Source organism: Vanellus vanellus, assembly GCF_965231255.1.
Source record: "Vanellus vanellus genome assembly, chromosome: 1".
NCBI lineage: Eukaryota > Metazoa > Chordata > Aves > Charadriiformes > Charadriidae > Vanellus > Vanellus vanellus.
Window position 1 is genome coordinate 133,785,626 of NC_138905.1, and position 18,208 is coordinate 133,803,833.

General features: G+C 41.6%; 1 protein-coding gene across 1 annotated transcript in view; it reads right to left on the reverse strand.

Annotated features, from left to right (window-relative positions):
* Positions 1–18,208, reverse strand: part of PHEX (phosphate regulating endopeptidase X-linked) — a gene marked incomplete at both ends in the record, with an annotated part of 113,198 nt that overhangs the window by 50,457 nt on the left and 44,533 nt on the right. The window contains 3 exons of the mRNA XM_082492536.1: positions 8,609–8,710; positions 13,170–13,298; positions 17,620–17,713. Of these exons, the coding sequence (XP_082348662.1) occupies positions 8,609–8,710; positions 13,170–13,298; positions 17,620–17,713 (325 nt within the window). The remainder of the gene's footprint in view (positions 1–8,608; positions 8,711–13,169; positions 13,299–17,619; positions 17,714–18,208) is intronic.

Genomic DNA, 18,208 nt, shown 5'->3' on the forward strand with positions numbered 1-18,208 from the left:
CTTCAGATTCACCCCAGTCCCTGAGCATCTGCAGGTGTGTCCATCCATCTGTCTCCCTCCTTCTATTTCAAGCATTAGATTTGTCACAAGTGTTTTGATGTCACACACCCATTTTGGCCTTATGGCGTCGTGGCGGAGTCTGAAAAATGACAGCTGTGAGATCAGGGTTAAATACAATTTCCTCTCTCTTCACCTGTTTTCCACTATCTGTTTGCACGGTGCTCAGGTTATTAATGGAACTGACATCCCTGCACAACTGAGTGAGCAGTAGCAGCAGCCAGATAACAAGGGAGAAGATGACAGCAGCGATCTAACCCCAGAGATAAGAGATACGCAAACATGCCATGGCTATTAGTTTCAACTCTGGCCAATGGAGAAGAACATCTCCTGTGGTTACTGAACAGGAAAGCCCAGTCCTTCTGAGAAGATTGAATTAAATTCAAAATGTGAGGGAGATTAATCTTTGAGTTCAAAAATTAAAGTTTGTGATGAGAAAAAAAACATTTGACTAAAAAAAAAAAAGAAGAGTGTTGTTGATCTTATGGAAAAAGAAGACCTATTTTTATTCAGAGGGAAGCACAGAAAACTTCTACACTAGAAGTACCTTGCATTCTCTGTAGGTTCCAAGTGAAAATTGCTACCCTAAACACTGGCATTTTCCAAACAGCTATCTCAGGGATGGTGCGGGAATGGTGGCCTCAATGTCCTGACCAAATTCCAGACTAGGCAAGAAGAGCAAACTTTTCAAATCCCCTACATCTTTTCTGAGCTGCACAGCATCTACTTCACTTCCTACTTCCCATCAAGTTGTCCCCTTCTGTTCACACATCCACACACGTAGTAGGATAAAGATGAGTTACACCATGAAGATAAGCTCCTGGTGATACTTTTAATGCCCAAGGGAACTGTAAACTTGTAGAAAAAGAGTCAAAATGCGACTCTGCCTCTTCTGAACTCCAATCCATGTTTCAACTTTATCAGGAAACTTGCTCATTGCTCCCTGCAATGCAACTGCTATAACACAGGCAGAACATTAAATTATTGCATCCAAGTACCAGTCCAGACAGAGAACACCCTAATTTCAGAAATGTCACTTCCACAAAAGAAAAGTGCCGCCAAGGTTCAATTGGCACTAAGCAGAAGTACGCTTTCCAGTTTAGAAATGACAAGGTTGTTTCAAGATGATCCGAATAAAGCTTTCTAGTAAACCCAGTAAATTTGGAAGACAGCAATCATCCCCATTGGCTTTTGAACAGGAATGAACAATTAGAGCCTTTCGAAATTTCTCCTTCTTTTCCTAGTTCTTTTGAAGTGAGTCTGGCAGCTTCTGTTCACGCTCGGAAGCAGCCTTACACTTTGTGAAGTTCTCCGGCATCCTTGAAACAAAGATATAAAGTCCTCTTAAAAGAACCAGTAAAAGGTGTCTTGGGATCTTCGGTTTTGAAACTCCATACCCCTCTTTTTCAGCCTTGTGCTGGCCTTCATTCTAGAAAAAGCCCACTTGAGATACGGGAGGTGTTGAGACTCAGGGCTAGTTCCTCTGTCATATTTTTGCATTATTTTGCATAGGATGGGTCCACAGCCCCCACAAGGCACAAAAGGCATTTTTTCTTTTTGCAGAGCACCCGATGCCCACTCTCAAGATCGGATGCTCTGTCATCTTTGTGCAAAATTAGCATGGCATTAAGCAAGAATAATTTCAGCTGCTGAAGCTGTGGTGTCTGGCCTTTTTGTCTGGGTATGCCTCAGATCTTAATGAAAAGTTGTTTTTCAGAACTGTATCTAGTGCACGCCCTGGACAGCCTATTTGAACAAACGCAGGAGGCTCCATACTGCCTGGATGCATAGCTGTGCCGGGGTTATACGTAAGCAAGAGTGGGCACCAGAAAAGAACAGGCAACGATGATTTCTCTGGTTTCCCCGCTACGAGAACGTAGGGGGAGAAGGTGACATTTTCCAGACAAGCAAAAGGAGATGCTCTCTCACACAGAGCACAGTGAGGCAGTGGAGCTCATTGCCACGGGAAGCTGTGGAGGACAAAAATTGTCGTGGGTTCAAAAAGTCATTAGACAAACTCACAGCAGAAAAATATGAATAAATACAAAGACACCGCTTCTGGCTCAGGAAGCGACTGAGCTGCAGATTGTCAGAGGCTGGGAGAGCATAGCGGGAATGTATCCCTTTATGCTTGCCCTGTCCTTATGTTCAGCTCTAAACATCTGCTACTATTTGGCCACTGTCCGAGCCAGACGTTGGACCTCTGGTCTGAGCAGTATGACTGTCACGTTCATACTGAAATCACCCAAATGGGAAGAGAGACCATGGAGAACTGGGAAAGATGGTAGGGACTCGGCTAGCTGACCTGAGGGCTGGATAGAACCAGTAAGTTCCAGCTGAGAAGCAAATGGCTTCAGTGGGATAAGCCATGGACACCTATCTCATTTAAAGTACCTATACTTTGTTAAATTGGGACTTGTACAGATGGCTTTGATTTCCTAAGGGCTATTGGCCTACATTGCTCTCCATTATCTAGAGAGGTTTGCTGTAGCTCTCTGAAGCACCAGAACAAACCCTGTAGGGTAAAAAAAGGTACCTAATACTGCCTGAGAGAGACACCTATAGCTCGGCACTGTCCTTATATTTTCCTCTGGTTCTCTTGCCTCAGTCTTCAGACTCAGAGAGACGCGAAGAAAACAAGTGTTGCGTATACGACTTCCTTAGAGAGGAATAAAGCCAAGCAGCAGGCAAGTTCAGTAGGCAAAAAATGATTGCGCAGTGACCTTGGGATTTGTGCTCCATGACCTAAAGAGGTTAATAATGTTACAGAAAAAAAAAAAATCTTATTAGAGAAAAACAAGCTTTTTTTGGCTTATCATCCCTGATTTAAAAATAGTATTGCAAAGCAAAAAAAAAACCTTCCTACAATACAGGCTGTTACACAGGAGATTTCAAAACTTTCAGAAAACATGATTTGTACAAATGTCTCTTTTTCAAGCCTCCAGTTAAACCCAAGCACAAAGGGCATTTCTGGAAGAAAAAAAAAAAAAAAGTGATTAATAAAATAATGGCTCCTGCCCAGGAAAGAGAATAATTTTACATTTCACTGGTGATCTTCCAGTGAATTATGCTTTGAAGAGCAGCAGCAATAAATTACCATTTTAAAGATGAGAGCCCTGATCACACAAGTCATGTCAACGGAGTTTCAGTTGCGGGTTCTCCCTTTTCCCTGTGGCCCACCGGTACAAATGGTCAATACCATTCGGCTGACATAGCGGGCTGCAATCTGCACCTTCATTGTAAGGGAAACAAAAGGCTCTTCTCTCTCCCCCTCCTCCTCATCCGCCATCCTTCTCAGAGCCTGCAAGGTGGCCCAGAGCTCACCAGGTGCCTGGGCAGCTGAGGAGGGATCTTTCTGTGCAGCTTCTGTAACTCGCAGACCACGTACTTGAAGACTGTTGCCAGACGCACCCTTGGAGCTGCGCTCATTTGAATAGTTTCTCTGTTCTTCAAATGAGGGCAATATTTAATGACCTTTACAAAAGAGGGAGGCTAAAAGGGCAAGAAGAGGAACCTTTTCCTTTTCTTTTTTTTTTTTAAATCAGAGTTCCCCATTGAAAATTCGGGAGGGTAAGAGGTATAGTTTAAGCAAATTTCAGATGACAGTCAAATACAAAGCAATAAAGCAAGGCTTGCACAGAGCAGAGGAGGAAGGACAGGACGGAAAACAGAGCATCACAGCACAGAGCCGAACGCTCCTCTCCGACTCGGAGCTCCTTTGGAAGCAGCATGAGCTCCATCCAGAGAGCTAGGTGAGAACTGCGCGTGAAGACAGACGAGTCACCTAACCCTGTTAAAATCTTTCTTTGCAAGACTGGCTGGTTTAAATCCATGTTTCGATCACAGAAAGAGAGGAACAGAGGGAGGCAAGAAGGAAATTATTCGATGTTATCTCATTATATTGTTTTGTTACAGAGGGAAAGTCAAATCTTAACTCCAGACTACACAAGGGCTAAAAGGGTGATTCTCGGAAATCAAGGCTGCAAGACAATTGTTCCTTGTGTCACATGGACTAGTTGATTTGATCCTTTTAATATGGTTTGGGCTCATCAAATTAGTAGTGTCCCCTCTGAGTAACTTAAAACAACAGAACAGGCACAGAGTCACAGACAGAGAAATGTTTCAGTGATTAGATGGAGCTGACAGGCTGCCTAAAGCAAAATTCAAGCATCGATTCTACCAGAGGGCCTTTTGTAAGTCCTTCAGAGGTCGATGGTCCCTTTGATTGCAAAGCATCAGGCTGACAGTAAGGTATACAAGTTTGACCTCAGCCAAGTGCAGAAGGAAGGTGGGCATCAGTCAGAAAACAGGCAGCAGAAAATAAGCAAAACTGGGAGTACCCAAATGATGGAGAGGATTTGCAGTTAGTTCTCTTTAAAGCCTGCCAAGTCATTTGCATTACAGTGTTGTCATCTAAAGATATAATCAACTTAAGGAACAAAATAGTAGTCTAAGATGAGATGTTTTTCTAGGAAGGCTCTCCATGCTCACAGTCCAGACATCCAGACCCCACATTGACCTTATTCCTCTTTCAGGAAATGAGTAAAAAATTTGCTAGTGACCCAAATATGCCTGAAGTTAACTGCCTTTCTTTAATTAACTGATAATAAGAATAGAATAGAATATAGAATATTTCATTTGGAAGGGACCTACAATGACCATCTAGTTCAACTACCTGGCCACGTCAGGGCTGACCAAAATTCAAAGCATGTTATTAAGGTCTTTGTCCAAATGCCTCTTAATCACTGGCAGGCATGGGGCACTGACCACCTCTCTAGGAACTGTTCCAGTGTTTGACCATCCTCTCAGTAAAGAAGTGCTTCCTAATGTCTAGTCTAAACTTCCCTTGGCACAGCTTTGAAACATTCTTATGTGTCCTGTCACTGGATCCCGGGGAGAAGCACCTCCCTCTCCAATTCCCCTCTTCAGGAAGCTGCAGAGAGCAATGAAGCCGCCCCTCAGCCTCCTGTTCTCCAAACTAGACAAGCCCAAAGTCCTTAGACGATTCTCATAGGACATGCCTTCCAGCCCTTTTTTACCACCTTGTTGTCCTCCTCTGGATGCGTTCAATGACCTTCATATCCATCTTAAATTGTAGGGCCCAGAACTGCACACAGTACTCCAGGTGAGGCCACACCAATGCTGAACACAGAGTGATAATCCCTTCTTTTGACCTTCTGGTTATGCAGGGTTTGACGCACCCCAGGACACGGTTTGCCCTCTCGGCTGCCAGGGCACACTGCTGACTCCTGTTGAGCCTGCTGCCCACCAGCACCCCCAGATCCTTTCTGCAGGGCTGCTCTCCAGCCACTCCTCTCCCCACTCACACTTCTGCCTGGCGTTACTGCATTCCCAAGTGAAGAATCTGACATTTGGACTTCTTAAATTTCATCCCATTAATCATTGACCAATGATCCGGCCTATCTAGATCCTTCTGCAAGACCTCTTGTCCCTTCAAACAGTCGACAGCACCTCCCAGTTTAGTGTTTTCAGCAAACTTGCCAATGGTGCATTCAACTCCTGCATCCAGACCATTGATAAAAATATCGAACAGAACTGGCCCTAGAGTTGAACCCTGAGGAACACCACTGATGACCAGTCACCAGCTAGATGTAGCCCCATTCACTACAACCCTTTGAGCCCTGCCAATTGGCCAGTTCTTCACTGAGCGCACCACGTACCTGCTTATCTCGCAGTTGGACAACTTGTCTAGAAGGACGCTGTGAGGGACAGTATAGAATCATAGAATAGAATCAGAGTATCCAAAGCCTTACTAAAATCCAGAAAAACTACATCCACCACCTTCCTTTTGTCCACTAGGCAGGTGACCTTATCATAGAAGGATAGCGGATTAATAATGAAGTAGGTGCCATCTTTTATTCTGGAAATAGAAACAAGCAGAATATGCTCACACAGGACTGAAATTTGTTTCCGAAAAGAACATCTTACATCATGGATCTGTTCTCCACAGAGAACTAGGACAGTTATTTTATGTGTTATTGGGCTCAGCCCAACAATAATTGGCTAAAACACCACACTCTGCCTATAGAGAAGATCAAAGCAGAGAGTCCTTTCTGGCTTTTGTCTGAAAGAAGGTACCTCCCACCGCGCCCTGTCATAATACTAGTGTCTATTTTGGTAGTGGTCCAAAACAAAGAGTAAACCTGAGAAGAGCCCCAGGATGATACAACTTGCTCTTCAATTCAAGAACAAACTAAGCTCTTTCCTAAATCGTGAAATCCACAGCACTTGCACTACCCTCACAGATGCGATGTTTGCTGACAAAGAAATGTCACTTTTACAGATCTGTATAATAAAGAAATATTGGTTTGTTTTTTTAAACAACCAAATGATCCCTACTTCAAAATTCCTGTTGTCTGTGCTACTTTAATAAAGTGTAATTATTAAAAAAGTGACAGAATAATCTTCTGGGATCATGAGATTTAATTGGAACAGAGTAACAGATTTTGAGGGTTCTGTTGTATTATAAATCTTAGGTTTCCCCAGGGAATTATCTGACCATAGATGTAATGAGTCTATTTCTTGAATTAAAAACATGCCCATTCAAATGTCTCAGGACAAATCCAACATCTATCATTACCAACAAATAGCATTTAATAAACACACACAAACTCTGTGTCTGGAAATCTACCAAAATGTCTCTCTAGACCCTTTCCTTCTGGCCAAGTAGCCATTTCTGTGAATCTAAACTTAAAATTAGAGCCGTAAGTCCTACCGCAGCGTTATTGCTGCAATTTCTAAGTTATTACATAACTCTGGTGCCTTACAAGCTCAACCTTGTTCCTATGTCAGTAAACTATAAAATTGTTGTTTAAGTCAGTGAGAATGGATTTAATCCATTTGCTATTTGTAGTACCATGACTTGTAGTATTATTTTTATTGTACCACTTGAATTTAGTTCGTCATGCATTGTTTGACCCAGACTTGCCCCATTAACTTCAGAAACTTTAGGAGATGCCTAAATTGCAAGCAAAGTGCCATAAGCTTCCTAAATGTGTCAAGAGAGGGAAACGGGAACTGCTACCTACAAAAGATCTAACCTACTTTCTGAACAAAACTTTCCCTAAATTGGGAAAGGGAGAGCTTTTTAAGGAGTTTATTAGTTTGTGGCAATGCTTGTATTGTTTCTCTGCTGAAAGGCAGGTAGCAAAATGGTTAAACAGATTGTTTGCTAGAAAAATCAACATCAGACATGCATATACCTGTCAAGGTATATAGAAATACCTCTGTTAAGGAAATAATTAGAAAATCTTCCTGCGCTTATTTTGCACCAAATTTGTCAAATATCTAAATTACAAATCATTATATTTCTAAGGGTATTTCTAGTAAAAAAACAAGCATAACAGCCATTAAGAAATAATAACTGCAGTCCATTTACCATCAGGTTAGCAGGAAATAAATGGCATCTTACTATTGTTCTCTTGCTACAGAGTTTATTGGTGCATTTATGCAGCTCTGTTTCATTTGCACATCTGTGAAGAGCACTGCTGTATAAAATGTAAATGGGCTGTATATGGAATTTAAACCTTTCCAATGATAAAATGTCTCAACAGCCTTTTCATCGGAATTACCAAAAAACTTTGAAGTCCGTGTTTGTTTTTAAATCAAAACGCCTCTATTTTTATTCAAGCACAGAGAGCGGGAACAGTTCACCTGCATTTGCATGTCACTTTATTCAAAGAGAGTATTTATTAATTCACTGATATCCCATTGCCTCAACAAATAAGGACACAGTCCTACACATTGCCCTCCACTCTTCTTTATTTACACCTCTTCCAACTGCTGCTCTGGGGGCAGAGCTCTTCATTTGGACAAGCTCCCTTTCCAAGTATCACATGCTGTAAACGTGGGAATAGGGTGCAAAGGGAGCTCTGAGTACCTCCTCCTCCTCCTTCACCTTTACCTCCTGCATTTTATTTTCACTCCATCTGAGAGTAATCGGGACCAGTGACATCATCTTTGATCATAACATTTCATAACTGGGATTACTCTACCAGGAGATGGGTGTTTAGCTGGGATGGTCATTGCACTCCTGGAAGATGGCTTTCAAGGTAGGCCTCCCACCATGACATTGGAGAAGGTACGAGACCTGGACTATTCCCATATACCCTTCTAGGCTGGATCCTCCATCTTCACACTCAATACCCTCCGCTGCCCCAGATGTTTTAGATACTGCTTTCTGTTTGTAGGTTGGTGTGCCCCTGACATCCCAATCAAGATGAAGATGTTGTGAAGAAAAGACACTGTACAGGCAAATCTGAAATGAACTCACAGTCTACATCAGTCAGAGCCAGACGGGGAAAGACGGAGGCAACGGAAGAAGAACAAGGTAACAAAAATAACTTCAGCAAAGAAGCAGGAGCTCAGATGGTTTAGCTCCTAGCAAAATAAATGTGGCACATGTCCCTTCACAAAGAAAACGATGGATAATTAACTGGAACTGCAAGTACACTCCATGACATTCTGTTCTCACTCAAGTCAAATCTTCACCGTAACAGGATTTTACCCATTCAACATTTATATTTGTTACCTTCTCATAAGCTTTTCTTTTCGTTTCAGAGTCCATCCAGTCATTTTCCTTTTCCAACATGTCAATAAAAGCCCAGCGAATTCCTTCAGTCAACTCCTCCATCTGCAAAACATTTAGCAAACCCCTCCCCAGTAAAATATGTCATGGAAGAATCATTATAAGAAAAGTTTTGCTGCATGCAGGAGCAATGGATTTGGTTAGACAACGAATGATTCCAAATCAGACAGCATCTGCTGTTCTTTCTCGAAGGCTGATTTCTTTTTTTCTCCAGTCCTCAGACACTGCTGAAAAGAAGTTTCTATCCATTTTATTTTCCTTCAGGTGTACCACACAACTTGTGACATGAAAGGATCAGCAATGAACAATTGTGAGAATGTCTGTCTTGAAATCATAAAAAACAAACCAAAACTGGGAGATTTGCAGTGATTTGGGGAGATTTCTGACACTTTGGTTCTAGATCGCTAGCCCGTGCAGAAGAAGGAGCCAGCTGCAAGGCATTTGCAAATAAAACCTTTTCTGCAGAGAGAGCATCTGTAGCCTCGTTTGGTTTATGTCAGACTGAGACATGCCTTATTAATACTGCCAAAGGACTGAATTCGGGCTGCCAGTATCGTGATCCAAATACAAAGCAGCATCCAAATACTTAGCCTGTGTTTAGCTGTATTTGGGAAGTACTCCTAACCTTTCCTTACTGCAGGGATAGAGGCCATGGCTCACAACACTGAGCAGCCTTAACTGCTTCTGTGGTCTTGAACCACCAGAGACAGCTTGCATCTGTGCAAAGTTGGGAAAAAACACAACCATTCTAGCTTGGCTGCTTCTTCAGACACCCGTACAAAGCCATGAGCATATCACAAGCAAGTAAAAAAAAAAAATGTAATAAATAAAGGTATGCTTGGGAGTGTGCACACTAAGAAAACCCTGAAATGACAGAAAACAGGAAACCTAATGGCCGAGAGAAGCATCATAGAATCATAGAATGGTTTAGGTTGGAAAGGACCTTGAAGATCATCGAGTTCCAACCCCCCTGCCATAGGCAGGGACACCTCCCACTAGACCAGGTTGCCCAAGGCCACGTCCAGCCTGGCCTTGAACACCTCCAGGGATAGGGCCTCCACAAGCTCTCTGGGCAACCTGTTCCAGTGCCTTGCCACCCTCAAAGTGAAAAACTTCTTCCTAATGTTCAATCTGAACCTGCCTTCTTCCAGTTTAAAGCCATTCCCCCTCGTCCTATCGCTACGTGCCCTAGTAAAAAATCCTTCCCCAGCTCTCCTGTAGGCCCCCTTCAGGTACTGGAAGGCCACAATAAGATCTCCCCAGAGCCTTCTCTTATCCAGGCTGAACAGCCCCAACTCTTTCAGCCTCTCCTCATAGGAGAGGTGCTCCAGCCCTCCAATCATCCTTGTAGCCCTCCTCTGGACATGATCCAGCAGGTCCATGTCCTTATGTTGGGGACTCCAGAGCTGGATGCAGTACTCCAGGTGGGGTCTTACGAGAGTGGAGTAGAGGGGCAGAAACACCTCCTTTCACCTGCTGGCCACACTACTTCTGATGCAGCCCAGGATACAGTTGGCCTTCTGGGCTGCGATCACACACTGCTGGCTCATGTTGAGCTTCTCGTCAATCAGCACGCCCAGGTCCTTCTCCTCAGGGCTGCTCTCCAGCCATTCCCCGCCGAGCCTGTATTTGTGCTTGGGATTGCCCCGACCCAGATGTAAGACCTTGCACTTGGCCTTGTTGAACAGCATGAGGTTGGCTTGGGCCCTCCTCTCCAGCCTGGCCAGTTCCCTCTGGAATGCATCCCTCCCCTCCAGTGTGTCTACCTCACCAAACAGCTTGGTATCATCAGCAAACTTGCTGAGGGTGCACTCGACCCCACTGTCCATGTCATTATCATATCAGTCTAAAGAGCAGAAATGACCTCATGCCTATGCATCCGACTGGCAGCACAGCAATTACCTGTTTCTATTTATATCAATAGATGAACCTCATGACACGTAGCCACTGAGAATGCTGCGAGAGCGGGGCAATTGTGGGGGTGCAGCCATTGCTGGAGTCCTTTAGCACAGACCAAACCAGAGTTGAGATAGCACAAGGCATGACAGATAATCGTTACATGAAGACTTACTGGATCTTTGTATTATCAGTTATGTTACATTTAAAAATAATGAAAATGTCAAGTACTGGAGATTTATGTAATTTTATTCTACAGATCTGGTAGCTCTGAAAAGTCATTAAAAGTGGGGACTAAGCCCTGGAAAGTAACGTTACCTTTACCTAAATTGCCATTTATGTATCAGATGTATATTTTAATCTGAAACTGTTCTTTATTTGTGGCGGAGCCAGACAAAACATAGCAAAGCTCCTTTGATTATTCAATTTTCAACCCTTTTCAGAAAACATTTTCTTATTTTTAGAGACAATATGGAACAACTGGAACAGGTCTAGCATTAAATATGACTAAAGAGTCAACATTCACAGTAAACTGCATCCCAGGGAATAGGGTAACTTAAAGATATTGATGACAGAGCACTGACTCAATTAACTTAGTGCACTAATGAGGTGAACTCCCTGTATTTGGAGGTTACAAGTTCAAACTCAAGCTCTGCAGCTGGACCCTGGTGTATACTTAGGCTTTATGCACCAGCTGTAGCTGCAGGGGGCAGGGGGAGAAATCTATTCCTGTTATCAAAGTTATTACTGAAACTGCTCAGGCATAGCTCTAAGAAACACTGCAGGCACTCTGGGTTAGAAACAGTGCTATATTTAGACACAAATAATGCCTTTCTTGATAAAAGGAGAGAAGTATCTAAGGTATGAAACATCAGTGACAAAACACGGGGGGAGGGAGGGGGAAGAATTCATATTATCCATAACTCAGGATTTGCTTATCATAGACAGATATATGCTATGAGCCAGGAAAAAAAAAAGGGGGGGGGAATCTGTACAAATAAGAGCGCTTTTCTCAAGTGCTTTCTTACTGCTTAAGACAGAAAAATAGAACTGAAACCATTGAAATGAAAATGATAACAGCACAAATGCCTAACTTGAAAAGCATACTTCTAAATGGGTTGCAACAAATTTCACCTGCATCTAATTTTAATCTCCATAGGCAGTTCACTATAAGTCTGAATCTTGTGATTTACACTATAAATTTTATGTGCATTTCTTACTACAGATGCTACTGTGAATTCAGATAATTTTTCAAAGATTTGGCCTGAAAAGAATTTGCATGCTAAATTTTAATTAGGTCACGTTTCAACAGAAAATCGTTCTTCACTCTATCAGCTTCTCATAATTTTCCCTCACATATACAAACATGAAAAAATATCCGTCCCCTCCATAAAGTGTACATTACTTATAGTCCTTCTCTTCCCGCATATTCTGTGCAGAGGTCATACTGTTTAATATCCCAGAAATATTTTTGCCACTAAACTGCCAAACAGCACATTACAAACTTGGTCAAGAATGGGGGAACTGGATCTCAGAAAGGAAACTCCAGCTGAAGCCAGGTAGCAAAAGCAATGCAGAACCTGAGAGGGAAACACACATCGTAAAGATTTGGACAAGCCAAATCAGAGTGTTGGTCTGTCTAAAACTGAGTCCTTCCCTGAGAAAACAGCGAAACTAGATAAAGTCAAACAGACACACTCGGGCTACTAAGCCAGGGCCGTGCAGGACTATCACAGCACTGCTGCTCCCAGGGCAGGACGCTATTTCAGGTTTCCTAAATGGTTGTGCCTCTCCTGCACCAAGAGCTAAGTTCAATGACTAAATTAGTTAATTTTAAACTGCTTACTGTTGGAAAATCAATGGCTGGAAAAGCAGCTATTGGAAAACCCTATTAAAAAATGAACTCCAAATAAGTCATAAAGTATTGTGAAGGGCAATTAATCATTTGAATATATTATTAAAGGAAGTGATAATGTAGCTATGTTTAAAGTTTTAAAATGAGGATGAACATCCAGCTAAAAGCTATTCTCTGGACTCAGCAGCATGCAAGAATAACGTCCTTCACTGTTGGGCAATAAAGATTCAAATCACTAATATAAACTCTCACTATGTGGCTCTAAGCGCCTCCCAATTTGGGCCAGACATCAGTTACACTTCTTTTGCTTAGACTACAGGTGTAGCGCAGTCAGCTTTAAAAGGGTAGCCCTGAAGCAGAGAGATCTTGCCCAGTTTTTTAACTATTCAGCAAAAACTTTACAGTAAAGAGTTACACAAGCTATACTATACCATTTCTCATCAATACCCCTTGCTCTGTGCCTGCACAGGCTGGCTGTCATTATTTACACACATTGATGGTGTTCAGCCTGTTTTTGATCTGGCTACATAGTTGTCTGAAGGGCTGCGTATGGAAGGAATGGGCAGATGGACAGAAGGATGACATTTCTTCAAATTTATTCCATTTTCTCCTTGTCTTTTTATTATTATTATTCAATGAAAGCATTTTTAAGAATCTTGTCCTTTTTTTAAACTTTGGTCTAATGTCAGAAGCAATTTGTGAGGAGGAAGCCACTAATTTAAAGTTTCTAGGCAGAGATCCGAGGGGACTCACCATGTCTTTCTTGTCTTCTTGAAAATGGGTGTTCACAAACATCTTACCCACAACGTAAGGGAGTGCGCTTTCAACAAGGTCCACACATTTATCCCACTGAGGCAGCAAAGTTGTGGTTCCGTGGATCACCTGTTGGCAGGTGCATGTAGTAGGTCATAACATCATACTGTTTAAGAAGAACAAGTCTACATCCACATACAGTATAGTCTAGAGCATATTTGTCAAATAGCTACCAAAAGGAAGCAATAATGATACGTTGCAGTTACGTCTATTTTCACCAAGTACTATGACAAATCTTTTGAACTCCACAAAATAGCTATAACATTTTGACTTAGAAACAGTACAATGGCAATGACTTAGAAAGGCTAGGCTTAGAGAGTTAGTTGCAGGAAGGAATTCCCAAGTGCCAATTTTAGAATAATCTTGGTAGTTGTTCTGTGTTAAGCGGAGAGACGCTTTCCTCTAGAAAATCCCTGCTCTTAGATATCTCCCCAAAAAGCTTCTCTCTCTCCACTGATTAGGTGAGAAGCCTAAGGACATCATCCTCATGAAAATGAGGTCAGTCCTTATGAATCACGTCCTACAGAGCCCTCCACTGCCATGAACTTATCTCTGCTAACTAATGCTGGCTAACATTGGTATGTGCCCACACCATTTTGCCATTTACCTGTCTGGTTACTCTTACCACAGGCTGTTGCTTTCGGTCCCTTTCCCAAACAGGATATTTTCAGGAGAAAACAGGTTTGTATCACCAAGAACACTGCGCACTGAATATATGTTTGTCTCCCCAAAATCTCACTCTATGTTATGGTAGAAAGATGTTGGTAGAACAGCTTGCATATTTTACTGAAGGAATGGTGGTTAAATAGACACTTCCAGGCTCTGATAATGTCCCTGCACCACCATACCTGAGCTTCAAAACAGAAACAGTCAAGAAAGGTCTTGACTCAAGCACATTGCTGCCTTGGTTTCTGTTCTTATGGGAAGAATGTTGCTGCCGTGGATGCTTACCCAGTTAACATTACATTTTTCTTGTCAAGGTAGAAATTCATTTAAAAATGAAAAAGTACACACAAAAAAAATACAAGATGGGACCATGTAAGCAATAACAATGATGATTTAAGAAACTTTTGTTGTTTTCAAGGTTCAAAGAACTCTCTTTCCACTTAATGAACTTCTTAATCTTTTCCACAGAGAACAAGCAAAATCCCAGTTCAGTAGTTAACACCTGTCGGCTGTGTAAAAGCAGAGTACAGTCAACACCAGACCACGTCAAGCGGGATAGGGTTTTGTCCTTTTACAGATTATACAAGCCTCTTAAGCACCGATCTAGCAATTTCTGAGCCTCTTTTTCCCAGTTTTCTCCTCCTTTGAGCCCAAGATTAAATTTCTAGCAAAACTGAAGGGTTTGGATTTGTTGCTTTCCAACAGGAAAAGATTTCATTGGAAAATTCCAGAGTAGCTTAACCTTCAGCTATTGGAGGTCAGATATTTTGGTAGTTCAAAGATTGATTTTCTCCATCATAGTGTCTGTAATTAAGCTTAATCAATGACTCATTCTTAAATACACCAGTGAATTGCATTTTCAAATGCTTTTTATTAATACTGTATGCGCACTAATAGATTTTCAATGACAGAGAGAACATTGCTTCTATAAGAAAACCACATTGGGCAAACCAATACACTATAAGGTAATAGTTTCCTCAATAGAGCCAAATTTGAAAATACACTCCTTTTCCAAATTCTTCAACACTCATATATATACAACACAGCATTCCAAAAAAAAAAAAAAAAAAAGAAAGAAAAAGGGAAAAAAAAAAGAAAGAAAAAGGGGAAAAAGAAAAGAAAGAAAAAGGGAAAAAAAAAAAAGAGAAGAAAATTTCTCTCCAGGATCCAAGCAAATCCACAATGGAGCTTTTTCCTGATGCAGAGGAAGAAGGGGAGTCATGGCATTAGTCATCAGAGCTTGAAATTCCTTCCGAAAGCTCTGACTATGCATCAGCCACAGAAAGTGTCAGGAGACAGAGCTGGCTTTTAGACTGTGACATATTATTATTACAACATAATAATTATCATTATTTTGAGGGAGGCTTGACTGTAAGGAGGACAGAAAGGCAGCAGAGGCTGAGAGACCAATAAAAATAGAGCTGAGAGGAATAGATTATCTCTCACAGCTGCTTTATTGATATTTATGTTACAACAGCCCACTAGAACTCCCTCAAAACGGTCCTCCTAATATTAATGTGCCACTCTAAACCACAGTACTCCAGGTAGTAACAGTGACTATAAATAGCAGGTTTCAAGCCCTCCCAGTGAATTCAGAGCTCCACAACACAAATAACTGATCTCTTCCCCAGGTGCCACTGCACATTTGCTAGGACTCAAGGCACCACTGCAGAGGAGCTGCTAGTAGTTGCTGATGTGGTAATCAAAGCACTTTCTCTGGAGTCAGCAAGTTTGTCCTGTTTCTCAACCTGAAGTTTTTCGAAGTTCCATCATGTCTTTTTACCTCCCTTTGCAAAGAGCTTAAGTGTCTTGATGCCAAGATTTCTACGTGTAAGATGTAAAAGCCAGCAATGGAAAATGAGAATTCGGTGAAAAAGATACTATGCTTATGATGGGTGAGGCTGACTGAATTATGAACGAATCAATAAAAGGTATCCTTTGCTTTAAGGGTCACTGATTCATCTCATGGTCATGTCTTTTTAGTAGTCATTCAATGTTTTCTTCACTTCCCTGGCAAGAGGTTGGTGGGTCCCTTTTATGATCTCAAAGGACCTGTGTGTCTTCAGTCCCCCAACCTCTGACTGGAGAAATCTGTTCAACGAAGCCTTTGCCTTGCACTCCATTTCTCATGTCCTTTCTGCTGATCTGTGAAGTCTGTTCCCTGAGCTGTTTACTGAGCTTAACTTGAGCTATTAACTATTAGCTATTGCTGTTTTCTGCACTTTACTAACTCTCCATCTCCAGGTCCCTGGGCAGATAATGGGAATGAGCTGCTGACTCACTGCCCTTACTGTGCTGTTCTTAAGTTTTCACAACCACTTACACGAAACCCTTGATGACGTTGTTAATAAGCATTGAATCAACTTGAATTAGATTTCTCCTTAAGCTTCTGGAGAAAGTAACCAGAGAAGCGACACCAGATAGTTACCATATCAAAGCCCACAGTATCCAAAGCTTAAAGTCTCCTTTCAGGAATTTTTCTGGCCATAATATAACTCAATATAACTCAGTATTACGCTGCAGACTGTCTGATGGCCAGCATCGTTCTATTTTACCTGGCTAGGAAGGAACGTCCCAGGAGGGGACACACTGACAAACTTGTCGCTGTGGTTCTGACAGCCAGTTTCTCACATTTTTGCATGAAAAAAATGGCATCTTTAACAAGACTGATTTGAATATGATTTCAAAAGTGTAAGAGATTGCCTTTCCTGTGTAGTTTCCATCAGGCTACTAGAGTTTATTTTTAGGTATGTTATCAACTTAGAACTATTCCAGTACTACTCAAGGAAAGACGTTATGGGTGCTTCAATTAGCCACCTGCATGCCTCACCAGGGAGGACAGAGTACCCACGCCTCCTGTACCACATCACCGGCACCATCGTGCCAGCCCCCTGTTGTCATGATGTCACTAAGCAGCTAATTTTCACAATGACAAACAAAAAGTTCAGCACCTAAACTAAAATCGCTTGGAAACAAGACAAAGCACCTTCCAGTTTCAGTTTCATCCCTGGTTTGCTTAAAGAGCCCTCACACTGCCCACAGGATTATCAAGGTGGCTTTCTATTCAGGGTTCACTTAATCAAATACATGTATTTTACATAAATGCCCATACTACTTAATAGATAATTACTCTGCTCTCACAGCTTGGGACAGTGACTAACATCTTCCGGGGTTTCTGCAACCCCAAGCTGGAAGGCACCTGATCTGCTGCTCCGTGGCAAAGGCTGGTGTATGGATGTGCTAGAGCTCATGTAAAGCTGGCCCTAGAGCATGAGAGGGGTTTGAGCAAGCTTAGAAAAGCTGAAATCTTACACTTGTGTTTTACCAGAGCTACATTCACACATGAGTAAAGAGTAGTTTTTTTCAAAAGCTTAGATTTTAGCCAAACAAGTTTGGCCAGCAGGAATAGCCCTGGTCACAGCCCTGGCACGTAACTCAAAAATTTTTCATCTTTTAAGTTTCCGCATAAGAAGACTAACTTTTTTAAATGGGGCTTCTCAAAAACTCATTAACATAATCTAAAAGACACGTTTCCTTAGTGTCATGTACAAGAATATGTATGTCTTAATTGTTTTAGAGGGAGTCTTCAACAAAAAAAGTTTATTCAAGAAATTTATGCAGCATGGAAAACATTTCATGTTTTGCAAAGGTATAAGCAACTATAAGGGAAACCAATAGTGTTGACACTAGTACCATCATAAATGCTATAAAAACTCTAACTTACCCGAGAAAATTCCAGCCACCGATACTGAAAACGTCTACTGAGGTTAAATAACCTTGAATAAACCATCCTCCACACCAGATAGTTGGCGAGAGTCCTGTTAAATCAGACATATTTTTATCAGACATCTAAACGCACATGATGTACCACAAAGCACTCACAAAAATATCTCTACAAACATTTCAACTAACAGTGGAAATTTCACCTTGAAAATTGACAAGTGATGACCAAATTGATAAGTCCCTATTACACAGAAGAATCTGTATGATTGCAGCCAGTTAATATGTAATTGTACCATGATAACCATCTTCTAGGAGATATTTATAACAAGTCCATCTCCTAGTATGTCATTTTTAGGTAATACCTTTTTCAAAAGGCCATTTTCATTTTCCATAGAAGTGGCAAGAAGTGTGTCATAATAATAGTTGTGCAAAAGTTCTATCCGGAGATAAGAAACGAACTGATTTTTCTTTTGTAAGTCAAAGTGAACTTATCCCTCCTCATTAGTAGGGCACGTAAATCCTAACTATGAAACAGAATAGATAACAGTCCATCCCATATACACTATCATTATCTCATATTTGTACCTGTC